A 16,389-nucleotide genomic window follows, 5' to 3' on the forward strand; every position below is an offset into this window, starting at 1 on the left:
ACAGTGGCTCACACCTGTAATCCCAACATTTTGAGAGGCCAAGGCAGGAGGATGAATCACTTGAGCCCAGAAGGTCAAGACCAGCCTGGGCAACATAGGGAGACCCCATCTCTACAAAAATTTATTTAAAAGTTAGCTGGGTGTGGTGGTACACACCTGTAGTCCCAGCTATTTAGGAGGCTGAGGTGGCAGGTTCACTTGAGCCCCAGAGGTCAAGGCTTCAGTGAGCTCTGATCATGCCACTGCACTCCAGCCTGGGCAACAGAGTGAGACCCTGCCTAAAAAAAAGAAAAGAAAAGAAAAATTCTAGCCTTGTCCATTGTTTTTGAGCCTATACTAATGACTCATATCTGATTAGTTCTTGGGGATATTCACCTGAATCCCTCAAGGCTTCAGATCAGTTCTGCAAGGACTCCTGAAGCTAAAACTTTCACACCTTATATTAGGTCTCTTGTAGTTTACTGTTCTCTTAAGTGCTATAGTAACGATGTGGATAAGAATACTAATGTTACACCATGGAATACTATGCAGCCATAAAAAAGGATGAGTTCATGTCCTTTGCAGGGACATGAATGAAGCTGGAAACCATCATTCTCAGCAAACTATCGTGAGGACAGAAAACCAAACACCGCATGTTCTCACTCATAGGTGGGAATTAAACAATGAGAACACTTGGACACAGGAAGGAGAACATCACACAAAAGGGGCCTGTAATGGGGCGGGGGTGGGGTGGGGAAGGATAGCATTAGGAGATATACCTAATGTAAATGACGAGTTAACAGGTGCTGGCCGGGCGCGGTGGTTCAAGCCTGTAATCCCAGCACTTTGGGAGGCCGAGACGGGCGGATCACGAGGTCAGGAGATCGAGACCATCCTGGCTAACACAGTGAAACCCCGTCTCTACTGAAAAATACAAAAAATTAGCCGTGCGAGGTGGCGGGCGTCTGTAGTCCCAGCTACTCGGGAGGCTGAGGCAGGAGAATGGCGTAAACCCGGGAGGCGGAGCTTGCAGTGAGCTGAGATCCGGCCACTGTACTCCAGCCCGGGCGACAGAGCAAGACTCCCTCTCAAAAAAAAAAAAAAAAAACAGGTGCTGCACACCAACCTGGCACATGTATACCTATGTAACAAACCTGCATGTTGTGCACATGTACCCTAGAACTTAAAGTATAATAATAAAAAATAAAATTAAACGAGTTGATGGATGCAGCACACCAGCATGGCACAAGTATACATATGTAACAAACCTGCACGTTATGCACATGTACCCTAGAACTTAAAGTATAATAAATAAATAAATAAATAAATAAAATTAAAAAATAAAATTAAAAAATAAAGTGTTATCAGTTTAAATGAGTATTAATTTAAAAAAGATTACTAATGTTTTTATTATACCAACACTGGGGACCCAACAAGGCACACTGGGAATATATACAGAAAACTGCAAAATGGTTTCATTCCTCTTACCCTGGGGGCAACCCTTGCCCCAACTATACCCCCTGTCAACAGGAAGAAGTTAGAGCAGTTGTCAGCCTTTTCCCACCTCCCCAGCTCACACCTCAGGATTGAGGCGTGCTGAAGCACAAGGGAGGGAACTGAAACCGTCTTTGCAAAGATTATGACAGCAAGAAAAGTCTAACATGACTGACTCTATCTTGCTTCTAGTCTCACAGGCTGCTGTCCTTGCTCATTCCTGGGGGCAGACCGAGCTAACCATCAGAGGGATTTAGTTTATAGTTTCACCTGGAAGCAAGGATGATAATAGTCCCTCCATAAAACTAATCTCCTCCTTGCCCAGAGAGTGAAAACTAATGAAAGGCCACAAGATTAGGGTTATTGGAGGGGCCTGAATTCTGCTAAAATACAGGTATAGTTTCATAATCCCTTACTGCTCAGGAGTCATGTGGCCAAAGGTCACAAGATTTGTGACTTCCCCAATTGCTCCTATAGATAACATCACTATTGTAGAGCTTCAGATTGGTCTTTTGAGATGTTTTTCAGGTTTCTGTATTCTGGCCATCAACTGATCCTACCTGGACTCATGACTCATGACTCAGCTGGTCCTGTGGCCGCCACCCAGAGGCAGACTCAGCTCTCGAGGACAGTTTTCCACACCCCTGTGATTTCTTTCCCAACTAATCAGCAGTACCCATTACCTAGCCCCCTGCCCACCAAACTATCTTTAAAAATCCTAACCTCTGAGTTCTCAGAAAGACTGATTTGAGTGGTAACTCCAGTCTTTCTGCTCTGCTGTCTTGTCATTTCTTTACTGCAATTAAAAAAAAAAAGAAAAAACAAGATGAAGGAGTCAGGCACGGTGGTGTCTCACGCCTATCATCCCTGTATTTTGGGAGGCTGAGCTGGGAGGATGACTTGAAGCCAAACGTTTAAGACCATCCTGCGCAACAAAGTGAGGCCTCATCGCTACAAAAAAATTAATTAGCTGGGTGTTGTGGCATGTGTCTGTAGTCCCAACTGCTTGGAAGGCTGAGAGGGGAGGACTGCTTGAGCCCAGAAGTTCAATGCTTCAATGAGCTATGATTATACCACCGCACTCCAGCCTGGGCAACAGAGCAAGAACCTGTCTCTAAAAAGAAAAAATAGTAAGCATGTTCTGATAGTATGTCTCATAATATCCTGTAATTTTCTTTTTGTAATATGCATCAAAATGGTAACTGAGTGACTGCTTATCTCTGTATCATCTTTCCCAATACAATATGAACTCTATCAAAGTGAGGACTATGTTTCTCTTTTACACCATGGTATTCACAGTGCTTAGCATATTATTAGATGTTCATTAAATAATTGTTAACAGAAGGAATGAATGAACCAGTTAATCATGAGTCATGAGGAGACAAAAGAATTTGTTTGGCTATTGTTTAAATATATTTATAATTTGACTTTCCGGAGGTCATTGTTGAATAGATATGATGCATGCTGTTTTCAAAAGGGTCATTGAAAAGTAAATGATTAGATGAACTTACAAATTATTAACTATCTTCAAACAGTCTCTTTGTCACTGCTATATATAAATTTTTTCCTTCTTCCCACACTCCCTGCCCTTTCTTTCTGCTACAGGTGCAGAGTATTAACAAAGATGACAAATTCTTTCTCAAATATGCAGTTTTTTTTAAATCCAAAAATAGTTTTCTCGACATTTGAAACAAAGCTAGAAAAGAAACAAATTTCAGTAAGTATATTGTTTCCTAAAGAGACAAGAGTATGACTTTTATCTGTTGTTATGTCAGATTGTTTGATATCACAAAATCCAGATTAAATGCAGCTAAATAGGACTGCTTTTGCTTTGGAAATCGGCCTTATTAGAGCCAAGAAGTTTTCTTGCAAATCTATAATATAAACAAAGTATAGTAGGAGAAGTTAGCATTACTTTTGCACTCAAAGACCATGAGTTTAAGAGAAAAAGTCACTATTGTAACAATTGCTTTGTAATTGTAAATTGTCACAAATTTATCATTGATAAAGATCTATTCCACTATTGGAAATATGTTGGAAGGAGCTGTGATGTGGAAATAAGATAAATGTAAACATATACTATATGTTGTATCCCTTTCTGTCTTGTTCATCTTCACTAGATGGTAATAGTAATAAAAATGAATTCTGCTTGGGACTTATAAAGCATTTATAACATGCCAAGCACTGTTTGTTCTAGACTCATTGTCTATGTTAACTCATTTAATATATGCACTGTAAGGTCATATAATCCTCTAAGATCAATACCATGAGTTAGCCCAGTTTGCAGAGAGAACATGAATGCACCAAGAGGTGCAGTGGCTTGCTCAGGGCACACAGTAAGTGACAGAGCTGGGGTTTAAACTAACATGGTGTGGTTCCACAGACCTTGCTTTTAATAATTTACTATTTCAGTTATTACATATAATCTATTGACGCTATATTCTTCCTAGAATAACACTTATAAATCAGCAAGCATACACTGAGCACTGACCTAGATGCCATGGGGGAAACAAAAAATGGTACCGTTTGATGCTTCACTCACTCTGTTTGGGGTATCTTCCTGAACTGAAATTAATTTCAAATGTTTAGATTTTTCCTGACATTGTTTCTCAGCTGATGTGTTAGAACATACTGGAGTATCAAACTTTGATCTGATTACACTTTAATTTTGCTTCACCAACAGTAGATGGAATGTGAAGCTAAGAAGGTCATGCTATGTAGTACAGAATGTGGTACAAACCACTAAGGGATAAGACACAAGAGGCAGAAAGTAATATTATGCCAGCATCCCAAGAAAGATCATAGGTTTCTTTGAACATATGAAATTCTTTAGTGGAGATTTTTGACTCTTGTAGAATGTAAGCTACCCAAGGACAGAGATTTGTTCTGTCTTGTTTACAGTTGTGTTCCCTAGGAGCTAGTGCAGTGGCTGTCACAGAGTAAACAATAAGTAATTGATAAGGAAATGAATGAATAATTAAAAACCAGAGAGTGGGGCAAAGCAGAAATAGGTTTACTCTCACAGTGACATAGTGCCAACGAGGGACAATAGTGTGATAACCGTGCATGATTTTGTAGTCGCTGCTGTGTATTTTTATATTCTGCCTAAAGTGTGCTTTTTGATTATTTAGATAGCATTTTTTCAGTCCTTTTCTCTCTTTGTGCCATGAAAAATTCTAGGATTCAGAAATTCATCATGAACACAAGTGTGTATACAAATCCTTTCTAAATCTCTCAAAGGAAAGCTAATGTATTTACAGTTGCACATCCAAAATAAAAGAACTGCTCTGTTTGGTTTTTGATAGACAACTTGCATAACAAACAGAAAACACAGCCACAATTTCTAGAGAAATGCTTACTAAAAAGACATACAGTTTTAAAAAACAAAGTCTACTAATAAAAAAATAAAGGAACAATTTTTAAAAGATGCACAGCCCAGACTACAGAGTCCTTGTTTTAAACAGAGAGTGCTTGAGTTGAGATATATTCTTTAAATCTCTAAGTCCCACTGTTTAGACATCACCCTATGGTAGTTTAGGGAAAGGATTGTCTTGGACCTCAACAAAAAACATCTCGCTTTTCATTAACAATTTTCTTATCTCTAGCTATAAATAGCAATCTTTCATTCTGAAGAATTGCAAGGTCACTTTCTTTTTTTATTTTTATCAAAAACAAACAAATCCAGTTTTGCTGGGGGTACTAATCTGAGTTGGGGGAGCTAGTTTGAAGGAGGTAGGTTTAGTACTGGGGGAGGTACCAGGAGATCCCAGCTTAAGATAAATACCTAAACTCCCTCAGATACATGAGAAGCAGCAGACAATAGAAAGAATCATTGAGCAGCATTAGTATAAGGCATTATATTCTACATGTGAAATTTCAAGAAAATGTGTCTTTAAGGCCTAGGCAGGCAGATCACTTGAGGCCAGGAGTTCGAGACCAACCTGAGCAACATGGTGAGACCCCATATCTACAAAAAATAACCATGTGTGGTGGTACACACCTGTAGTCCCAGCTACCCGGGAGGCTCAGGTGGGAGGATTACTTAAGCCTGGGAGGTTAAGGCTACAGTGAGCTGTGATCACACCACTGCACTCCAGCCTGGGCAACAGAGCCAAACCCTGTCTCAAAAGAAAAAAAAAAAAAAAATCAGCAATACCTGGTACAAAATGTAGTAAGTGTAAGCTATTGTTATTGACAGTTGTAACAGTAGAATAAGCAGAGGAATAGGTGCTGTTTAAATGTTTGATGAATTGATGAGTTGGTGTGGAGTTAAAATAATAATAGGTGACATTCATATTTTACCTTATGAGGTACTGTTTTAAGCACTGTTGCATATATTATTTCACTTAACAACCCTATGAGGTACATACTATGATTTTCCCAATTTTATAGACAAGATTTTATAGATGAGAAAACAGAGGCTGAGGGGAGTTAAGTGATTTGCTCAAGTTTAGATAGTCATGGAATTGGGATTTGAACTTTGTTTACCTGTATCCACATAGTAAGTACTCATCATATTGACATTTGCTAGGAGATGGATCCTTAGTAGGAAAATAAAGATTTTTTTTTTTTTTTTTTTTAGCAAATGCCCTTTCCCCTTACTTTTTCTTAATGCACCTCCTTGAGGTTCAGATTTTCTTGACATTAGAGTGGTAACATCTATTAAGGTTTACACTTGGGTAAGAAGAGTTAGAAGACCACCTGACTGCTTTCAATAAGCTTTACTTTCTTCTAAAATCTAAGCCAATGTGTTTTTGACACTGAAATGCAATATATATGCAATATATGCAATATAAATGCAATATATATACATGCAATATATATGTAATATATATGCAATATATATGCAATATATGCAGTATAAATTATATATATATATATATATATACACACACACACTCAGCACATCTTCAAATTACTTCTGTAGCACAAAAACAGACAAATTGACCAATGGAACAGAAATAAGCCAGTCACAAAAAGATAAATATTGCATGATTCCACTTATATTAGGAATCTAAACTAGTCAGACTCTTAGAAAGAATGGTGGTAGCCAGGAGCAGGAGAGACAGGGAAAAGGTGAGTTGTTGTTCAATGGGTATAGAGTTTCAGTTTTGCAAGGTTTGAAAAAGTTCTAGAGTTCTATTGCACAACAGTGTGCATGGAGTTAACATACTGCACTGCACACTTAGAAACAGTTAAGATGGTAATTTTATATGTTTTATACCACAATAATTTTAAAAATATAGAAAGGACATGATCTCAGAACTTTTATAATAAAGAACAAATTGCAACCCAATTCCAACATGTTAAGCTGTTCTCTTCTTGTTTCAAAGAGAGCTGCTAAAAGTCTCATTGTCTCATCTAAGCAAGAGGAACCTCACAGTGCCAAATCCCCCAGCCCTTCTCATTTGGATGATGGTTCTACTGAAACGTTTGGAGACGAAAGCCCGAGTTGGTAATAAGAAGGATGTGTTGCTTGGCCTGGTGTTCTGGGCATATACCTTTCAGGAGAACCTTTGGTAGGTAGGGGTTAAGGATTGGACTCATAGGTCCTAACAGAACAATGTCTTCACACAATTAACACATAGTTCACATACTAGATGAAAATAAATTCCAAGTGGACTAAAAATATAAATCTGGGGGAGGGAGAGAGGGATGAATAGATAGAGCACAGGGGATCATTAGGGCCATGAAATTATTCTGTATGATACTGTAATGTTGAATACATGCCATTTTACATTAGTCAAAACTCATAGCATATGCAACGTAAACTATAGATTTAGTTAATAATAATGTATCAATATTGGCTCATCAATTTTAACAGATGTGACACACTAATGCAAGATATTAATAATAGGGGAAACTGTGTATGTGGGTAGGGCAGGAAAAGGGCATATGAGAATCCTATACTTTCTATTCAACTTTTCTGCAAACCTCAAACTGCTCTAAAAAAATTAATTTTAAAAAATGAGATGAAAGAAGAAAAAGTAAATGAAAAAATAAAACTACCAAAGAAATTAAAATAGAAGAAAATATAAATTATTTTATAATTTAAGAATAAATTTTGTAAGAATATATCAAAAAACCATGAATCCAGAAGGAAAAGACTAATACACAACCAGAAAAAGGAGCAAAAGCTATTAATAGACTGTGTTTTTTAAAGAAGAACAATAAATGTTCAATAAGACTATGAGAGACCGGGCACAGTGGCTCACGCCTGTAATCCCAGCACTTTGGGAAGCCGAGGGGGCGGATCACGAGGTCAGGAGATCGAGACCATCCTGGCTAACACGGTGAAACCCTGACTCCACTAAAAAAAAAAAATACAAAAAAATTAGCTGGGCGTGGTGGCAGGCGTCTGTAGTCCCAGCTACTCAAGAGGCTGAGGCAGAAGAATGGCGTGAACCCAGGAGGCGGAGCTTGCTGTGAGAGGAGATCGCGCCACTGCACTCCAGCCTGGGAGACAGCGAGACTCCGTCTCAAAAAAAAAAGACTATGAGAGAAATGTTCAGTCACATTAATACTAAAACTTAAAATTATGAGATTTCATTTTTATCTATGAAATTGGCAAATTTTTTAAAACAGATAATAGTAATCATGAGGGGCCAAACAGGCATGTTCACATATCACCTGTAAGGACTGTAAATTGGAATGACCTTTGGTCAGAAAAAATTTTCCAAAAACTTGGAAAGCAAAATATGATTGCATAATTTGTTTTCATGTTAGGCATTGCCTAACCAGTCCATCTAAGGTGAATTCAATCCTGATTCGTTATTATGAATTTGCACATTTTACAACTGTAAATTCAAATGTTAGCTTGTAGAAAAATGGTGAGATGCTATATTTTTGTCCAGTGGAGATATAATTTCTGTCCTGCACAGATGAAAATAATTTCTGCTCTGTAAAGATAGCACCAAACGTTATGGTTTATCACCCTGTAAGACATTAATCAGATTTAGATCTAATTTAGCAATAATGTAGAATGATTTTAGTATTCTCTTTTTTATATATTTATGCACATATGTATATAGGATGCATATTTATATATGTATATCATATATAGTACATATATACATAATATAAATAATATATGTATATAGGTATGTGTACACAATACATATACTATATGTATATAATTTAAATACTATAAATATATGTATGTGTTATGTATATATACATTACATTATATATACATAACACATACATATATTATGTATATATTATAGATATATGTACATGATATATACATAGATATATGTACATAGTAAATGTATATACACAGATACATATGTATATATAGATATTATGTACATATCTATGTATATACTTATAGATATATGTACATAATATCTATGTATATATTTACAGATATATTTATATATCTATGTATATACTTAGATATATGTACATAATATCTATGTATATATAGTTATATATACACATAATATATGTATATACATATATAAATAGATATACATAATACATGTACACATATAGATATATGTGTGTGTGTATATATACACACATATTTTCTCATGTCTTTCTTTGAAGTGGCTTTGTTATCCTGCTGGTTTCCTCATTAATAAGTTAAAACTTGACCTGTGCTTATTCTATATTTATATGAGAATGCTTTTTAACATTTAAAAAATTATATATTTGACATTTTATATGAGTATAATTTGGCCAAATATTTTAAGTCTTAAAAATGTACATGCTTTTTAACCTAGAAATTACATGTCTAAGAATTGATCCTAAGGAGGTAACGGTGTGCTCAAAGATTTAGCTCTGCGAATGTTTATAGATGTGCTGTGTATAATAATTAAATACCAGAAACAAATATTCCACATTAGGGCACTGATTAATACCTAAATGTGTGTGTGTTTGTTTGTTTTGGGGTTTGGGGGTTTTTTTTGCTTGTTTAAGACAGAGTCTCGTTCTATCACCCAGGATGGAGTGCAGCAGTGCGATCATGGCTCACTGCAACCTCAAACTCCTGGGCTCAAGCAATCCTCCTGCCCCAGCCTCCTGAGTAGCTGGGACTACAGCGTGTGCCACCATACCCCGCCCCTAAATGTGTTTTAAGAATGGTTGTTTCCAGGTATGTACAATTTGTAACTTTTTTTATCTTGTTAAACTTTCTTTTATCTTGTTCAGATTTTCTTGTGACACTTTCAAAAGAAAAAAGTTTGAAAGTCACAAAGTGTAGTTACACTGCTCTCATTCTTGTTGACATCTATTGAGGTACTCAGTCCCCGACTATAGTTGTTCCCTCTGTCCCAGTTTCTGCTACTATCTTAGGGAAATTCAGATCCTTAAACAGAATGGATCCAATACTCTGGCTTTTTCATTCCTTAATTTCCCATTTCCAGTGATCTTTACCTCCTCTTCACTTTTGTAATTCACTCTAAGACATTTTGATCCTGTTTTCATTCAGAATTAGTCATTGGTCCTCTCTAACACTTTTCTGCTCTTTCCTCCGCTTTGCAGAGGAAATGCCTTCATTGTTTTTCTGATTTAAAAAAGTAATGCATGTTTGCTGGAAAAACTTTTCAGAAAATACAGAAAGATTTTTTTAAAAATTAAAACATTGCAACTAGTGGATTAGCACTCAGCATGTTGGTAACCTTAGAAACATATTGCTGGGAATAGGTTTTCTTGTTTGCTTTATCTAAACGAGATCTTACTATTCATTTTACTTTTATTATCTGCTTCTTGCCTGAACAATTTATCTTTCCAAGTGAATAAATACAGATCTACATTGACATTATGAAAAATAATTAATTGTACAGCTATAATATTCTTTAACCCAGGTGTCTCAACTTCAGCACTATTGACATTTTGGGCTGAATAATTCTTTGTTGTGGGAGGCTGTGTTGTGCATTGAAGGATATTTAATGCCTCCCTGCCCTCTGTATCAGTACAGTACTAGATGCCAGTAGCTCCCATCCCTAGTTATGACAATCAAAAATGTCTCCAGATCTTTCCAAATGTCTCCTGTGGGCAATACTAACTCAAGTTGAGAACCACTGACCTAACCAATCTGCTATTGTTTGACATTTAGATTTTATCTACTTTGTCACAATTTAAAGCAGCAGCACTGATGAAGCTCCTCACATATACAAACTCAACACACCTTCAAATTACTTTTATAGCATATATTTCTAGCAAGGAATGGCACATTTAAAATTTTGATGTCTATTCCCAGACTTCCCTCCAGAAAAATTGTATTAATTTAGAATACCATTGAAACAGCATAAATGTCATTTCCTGAGATCCTGTCTATTTCCAGGTATTGTCAGTCTTTTTAATTTTGCTTTGTGATAAGCAAAACAAAATATTACTTTACCTTTTTAACTTATAATTCTTTGATTGCTTACCAGATTGGCAACCTTTACTATGTTTATTAGCTATTTGTGTTACTGCTTTTATGAACTGCTTATTAATCTCCTTTGCTCATTCTTGATTTTGTCAGAATTATTAATTTCTTATTCCAGTTTATAATTTTTCTCGTAACCTGATTTAAACCTTTCTTCTTATAACCTTTATAAGGCTTCCTGTACAGAAGTCATACATTTTTATGTTTTTAAATTATTTTTATTATGGTTTTACCTTTAATGGCGCCATGCTTAGAAAGATCACCTCTAGGGCCAGGCCTGGTGGCTCACGTCTGTAATCCCAGCACTTTGGGAGGCTGAGGCAGGCAAATAACTTGAGGCCAGGAGTTCGAGACCATCCTGGCCAACATGGTGAAACCTCATCTCTACTAAACCTACAAAAATTAGCTAGGTGTGGTGGTGGGCACCTGTAATCCCAGCTACTGAGGAGGCTGAGGAAGGAGAATTGCTTGAACCCGGGAGGTGGAGGTTGCAGTGAGCTGAAATTGTGCCACTACACTCCAGCCTGGGTGACAGACCAAGGCTCTGTCTCAAAAAAAAAAAAAGAAAAAAAGAAAAAAAAATCACTTCTAAAATCTCTAAACTTCAGTATTTTACTCTTTTAGGCAAACCTTTTATTTTGCTGTTATCTTTCACACTCTAACACTAAATCTTTTTTCTCTCTAGACCAGTGCATCTTAAAGTTGAATGTACATATACATCATCTGGAAATCCTATTAAAATGTGTGTTCTGATTCAGTAGGTTTGGAGGGGGTGAGAGATTCTGCATTTCCAACAAGCTCCCAGGTGATGCCAGCGCTGTCCCTGGCTCGCACTCTGAGTGTTACTAGCTCCTAAACCTTCAGCACTCAGTCCTCCGTACCCGCTACCTCCATTCTCTGACTCCTTCCTGAAGTTGCTTCCCTTCCTACCTAGTGTGAACCCCAATGGCAGCAATTTCAGCTATAGCTCATCTCTGTTTTTCCAAAACAACAATCCTGGCAATCTCCATTCCAGTATTGATGAAGCCACCATTTCTTCCACTCTCCAGCCACAGCACCTTGCAGGAAAACAGATAGTGTCCATGTTCTTCTATTAAAAAGATACGATTTCTAAGGTACATCAGCAAGCCTTCACTTTGCTCCCACTCAGTTCCCTTTCCCATTCCTAGAGTAACTTTGCCTAAAGTTAATCTCCTCAAGCTCTAGTCCCCCTCCTCTCAGACCTCTTAGTCAATGAACAACAATGAAAGGAGAACTTCTTTAACCCAGCCAGTGGAAATAACATTTAGCATAGTGACTACTGACACAATTAAAAAGCAAAAACAAAAAACAACAACAACAAAAAAAAACCTATTCAAAGACTCAACAATGTCATATTAAGATTTTTCAACTCTTGGGCCAGGCGAGGTGGCTCACTCATGTAATCCCAGCACTTTGGGAGGCTGAGGCAGAAGGATCACTTGAGGCCAGTAGTTCAAGACTAGCCTGGCCAACATGGTGAAATCCGGTCTCTACTAAAAATGAAAAAGTTTGGCAGGTGTGGTGTAAAAATACAAAAGTTAGGCAGGTGTGGCGATGTGCGCCTGTAATCCCAGGTACTTTAGAGGCTGAAACACAAGAATCGCTTGAACCTGGAAGGTGGAGGCTGCAGTGAGCTGAGATTGCACCACTGCACTCAAGTCTGGGCAACAGAGTGAGACTGTATCTCAAAATAAATAAATAAACACATAATAAAGCAACTTCTCTTAAAAAAAAAAAAAAAAAGAAGGCTGGGCGCCATGGCTCAGGCCTGTAATCCCAGCACTTTGGGAGGCTGAGGCGGGCAGATTGCCTGAGGTCGGGAGTTCCAGACCAGCCAGGCCAGCATGATGAAACCCCATCTCTAGTAAAAATACAAAAATTAGCCAAGAGTGGTGGCAGGCGCCTGTAATCCCAGCTACTCCGTAGGCTGAGGCAGGAGAATTGCTTGAACCCGAGAGGCACAGGTTGCAGTGAGCTGAGATCAGGCCGATGCACTCCAGACTGGGCAACAGATCGAGACTCCGTCTCAAAAAATATATATATTTTTATATATAAATATAGATATAAATATATATAAATATATATATTTTTTTCAACTCTTGGAAAATTCCTCTTAAAGAGTTATGAATCAAGCTGGTTATTTAATAAACACTTTACACTGTTCTTACAATGTGCCTGCCAACTTTATTTAGGCAGGTACAATTAAGACTTCCATTTTATAGACCAGAAAATAAGGCACAGAGTAGACACAGTCACTAAGTGTCCGTGCAAGAATTGGCGCCCATCCCATGAGCGCCTCAGCTCTTGAACCACTCTTCTCTGCTGCGGCAGAATCACAGGAAGTCTCAGGGAGGCCTGAGAACTCAATTCTAGGAAAAGTATCTGTATCTGTAAGAAAGAAGGAGCAGGGAATCTAACAGTTCTCAGCTCTTGAAGGCACATTAGATTCATTCAAGGTCCTCTTTAAAAATACACTTTCTTGGGCCTCCATGAGAAAAATTCTATTCAATTAGTCGGGGGCTTGCATCCGTATTTTTAGTCTGTAAAAGAGGAATGTTATCTGAAATCAGTGGTTTTCAAACTTTTCGTATCCCCCGGACCTTGACAGGGGCCCCAATACGCTGACACAGTTACTTAGAATCCAGGAGAGAGGGGGAGAGAAGAGGGGAGAAGGGGAGAGAGAGACGGGGAGAGAGAGAGATGGAGAGAGAAGAGGGGAGACAGAGACGCGGGGGCGGGGAGAGAGAGAGAGAATGAGAATGATTTTTTTAGAGAGGTAAAAAGGGTTGACCTTCGCCACAAACCACCTCTCAGGTTTAAGTGAAGTCTTCGTTCTCTCTCGTGCAGAGACCATGCCATCCTTCCAGAAATGAGCATTTTAGGAGGAGAGACCTGGAATTGGCCTAAGACTCAGGTGCAGGTGGGGGAAGCATCGGATTTACAACAGTGGTCCTGCCTTCTTCCATGTGACTTCCAGTTTTAAATTCAATTCTAATTTACTCAAATCCCACCCACTATGTAAATTGGTAGGAAAATGTCCTGCGCTCTGCACTTTGTGGCATTTAACACTTGCACACACCCGCGCGGGTTCTTTCTTGAAGCCCCGCGATTGCTGAGCCTCGCTGGGCAGCTTGGCACCGCTGGGAGCTTGGCTCGCCCTGCCGGGGCAGACACCGCCCATCCCGCAGGAGCCCGCGTGGGGCTCAGGGCACCCAGGACTCCGGACGCGTCCCGGCTCCAGGTGGGCCCCGGCACCGCCAACCGCAGGAAACCGGCCGAGTCCTAAACTTCTTCCAAGTGGCTGTAGCCAGCGACAGAGAGTGTCCCTCAGTGGAGCGCCTTGTGGCTGCCCAGGCCACAGCCATGGCCGAGGCGAGGACACACTTCTACCCTGGGGCGCCAGCAAAGACCGTCCGCCAGCGGCGACTCCATGTCCCGCAGCCCTCCGCCCCGTTCCGCCGCCCGCCCCCCGGTACCGGCAGCAGCGCCACCAAAGGACACCCCGCGCGGGCGCCGGCTCTGCTAGGTGCGACGGCGGCTGAGGCCCCGCCCGGGAGGCACCCGCGCGGCTCCGGAGTGGGCTGGAGGGACGAACGGGGGCGGGGCCCAGGCGCTCCCGCCCCCTGACCTGGCTATAACACCCGGCCCCGCTGGGCAGCCGCGGCGGGTAGAGGTGCGCGCTTGGGACATGGTGAGGCTGGGGGCGCGCGGGGCCGGGCGCAGCTGCGGCAGCTGCTGGGCGGCGGAGGCGCCGGGAGGAGGAGGAGCAGGAGACGCCGGCGGCTGGGTTGAGGGCACCGAGGCTGCCGGTGCTCCTGGTCTCCGGTTGCACGGCTCACTCCCGAAGGTGTTGCTTCCAGCTTTTGCCTCCTTAAAAGGCAGGAAGCGTTAGTGTCGGGAGACCCTGAGACCTGAGTACCGAGCCGTAGCCGGTGATGCCCCCGCCTGCCCTCATGTGTTCTCAGGTTCTTATTTTTATTCATCTCTAGAACATGAACTTCCCGTACCTCTGGCTAGAGCTGTTGCTGCCTTTGGTAGCTGCGCTGGATTTCAACTACCACCACCAGGAAGGGATGGAAGCGTTTTTGAAGACTGTTGCCCAAAACTACAGTTCTATCACTCACTTACACAGTATTGGGAAATCTGTGAAAGGTAGGGTCCGTCTCTGCACACTTTCCCAGACCCTTAGTACTCCCTTTCAGTATTCATTAAATATGCCCCAGCTTCCTGTCTGCTCTTCCATGCACCTACTCTGAGTGGCACAGAACGGGTCAACCGGTACCACGCGTGTTGGTTGATTTCTGCTTTTGTTGGGAGGAATAGTAGGAAGAACTGAATTTTACTGGACTTGTCCGTTCTAATTCAGTGTCACTGAGCCCTTTGCATTACTGGAGTTCTGTCTTTTCGGATCTTGCAGACATTGGTTATTTGGGATGTGTGTTTTAGTTCCTTTTCAAGATAAACTCCCAAGTAAGTCCATTTATCCGTTTCAATTCCCCTTTGTGTGGGCTTCTTTAAATATGACTTGGACTGTTAATATCATTTCTTCAAGTCTCTTTTAAACTGAAATAATGCAGTTTTGTTGATAAGATTTCTATGTTATATGTAATTAGTCTTTTATTTAAAGTTATGCAAAACTATCCTTTATGCAAGGTTCTTTCAATCTAAGTAGTACAGTTCTGTTGGTTAGATTTGTGTCACGTATAATTAACCCTATGGCTTAAAGTTATGCAAAAAAGTGGTTCTATGATTAAAGGCTGTTTTCAAAATGTATCCATTTGAAGAAGACAATGCTAGATAATGAATATACATTAGTAGTGATTGAAACTCTTCCCAACATTTTCATATTTATCATTAATAATTTATTGTTCTAAGTCAGAAACTACGTAAAGTTATTTTCATTTTTATAGACAGCAAGTTTGAATCAAATAAATTAAATAATTTGTTCAAGGTCTCCCAGATGGTGAATTTTATAGTCAGCACTGGCATCCATTCGGACAAGGCAAATAATTTGATCAGATATCGTTATTCCTTTTTTCTTTCTTTTCTTTTTCTTTTTTTTTTTGTTTGAGACAGAATCTCACTCTGTTGCCCAGGCTGGAGTGCAGTGGTGCGATCTCAGCTCACTGCAACCTCCACCTCCCGGGTTCGAGCAATTCTCCTGCCTCAGTCTCCCAAGTAGCTGGGATTACAGGAATGCACCACCACACCTGGCTAATTTTTTTGTATTTTTAGTAGAGACAGAGTTTCACCATATTGGCCAGGCTGGTCTCGAACTCCTGACCTTGTGATCCTCCTGCCTCAGCCTCCCAAAGTGCTGGGATTATAGGCGTGAGCCACAGTGCCCAGCTGAGATATCGTTATTACTTAATCATCTTTTATTATCCTGATGTTCCCAAAGAGGTTACCAGAAAACTTAGTCCTTAAATCAAAAGTTTCAAAAAGTTTATGCAATTTGGATCTCAACTTTTTGTAAGGTGTGTTCAAACTCTGCCTGGATTTTAGCTCTGAGTTTTTGA

General features: G+C 39.8%; 1 protein-coding gene across 2 annotated transcripts in view; it reads left to right on the plus strand.

Moving 5' to 3' along the window:
• The first annotated feature begins 13,882 nt into the window (after nt 1–13,882).
• CPM (carboxypeptidase M) overlaps nt 13,883–16,389 on the plus strand; it is an 84,480-nt gene continuing 81,973 nt past the window's right edge. The window contains exons 1-2 of one of the 2 annotated variants that reach the window (XM_033221320.1): nt 13,883–14,111; nt 14,860–15,022. In XM_033221320.1, coding sequence (XP_033077211.1) covers nt 13,905–14,111; nt 14,860–15,022 — 370 coding nt within the window. In that variant the 5' untranslated portion in view covers nt 13,883–13,904. Of the gene's footprint in view, nt 14,112–14,473; nt 14,562–14,859; nt 15,023–16,389 lie in introns of those variants that run through there. The other variant, XM_033221321.1, reaches the window with a different exon arrangement.

Source organism: Trachypithecus francoisi, unplaced genomic scaffold (genome assembly GCF_009764315.1).
Source record: "Trachypithecus francoisi isolate TF-2019V2 unplaced genomic scaffold, Tfra_2.0 Lachesis_group11, whole genome shotgun sequence".
NCBI classification, from domain to species: Eukaryota; Metazoa; Chordata; class Mammalia; order Primates; family Cercopithecidae; genus Trachypithecus; species Trachypithecus francoisi.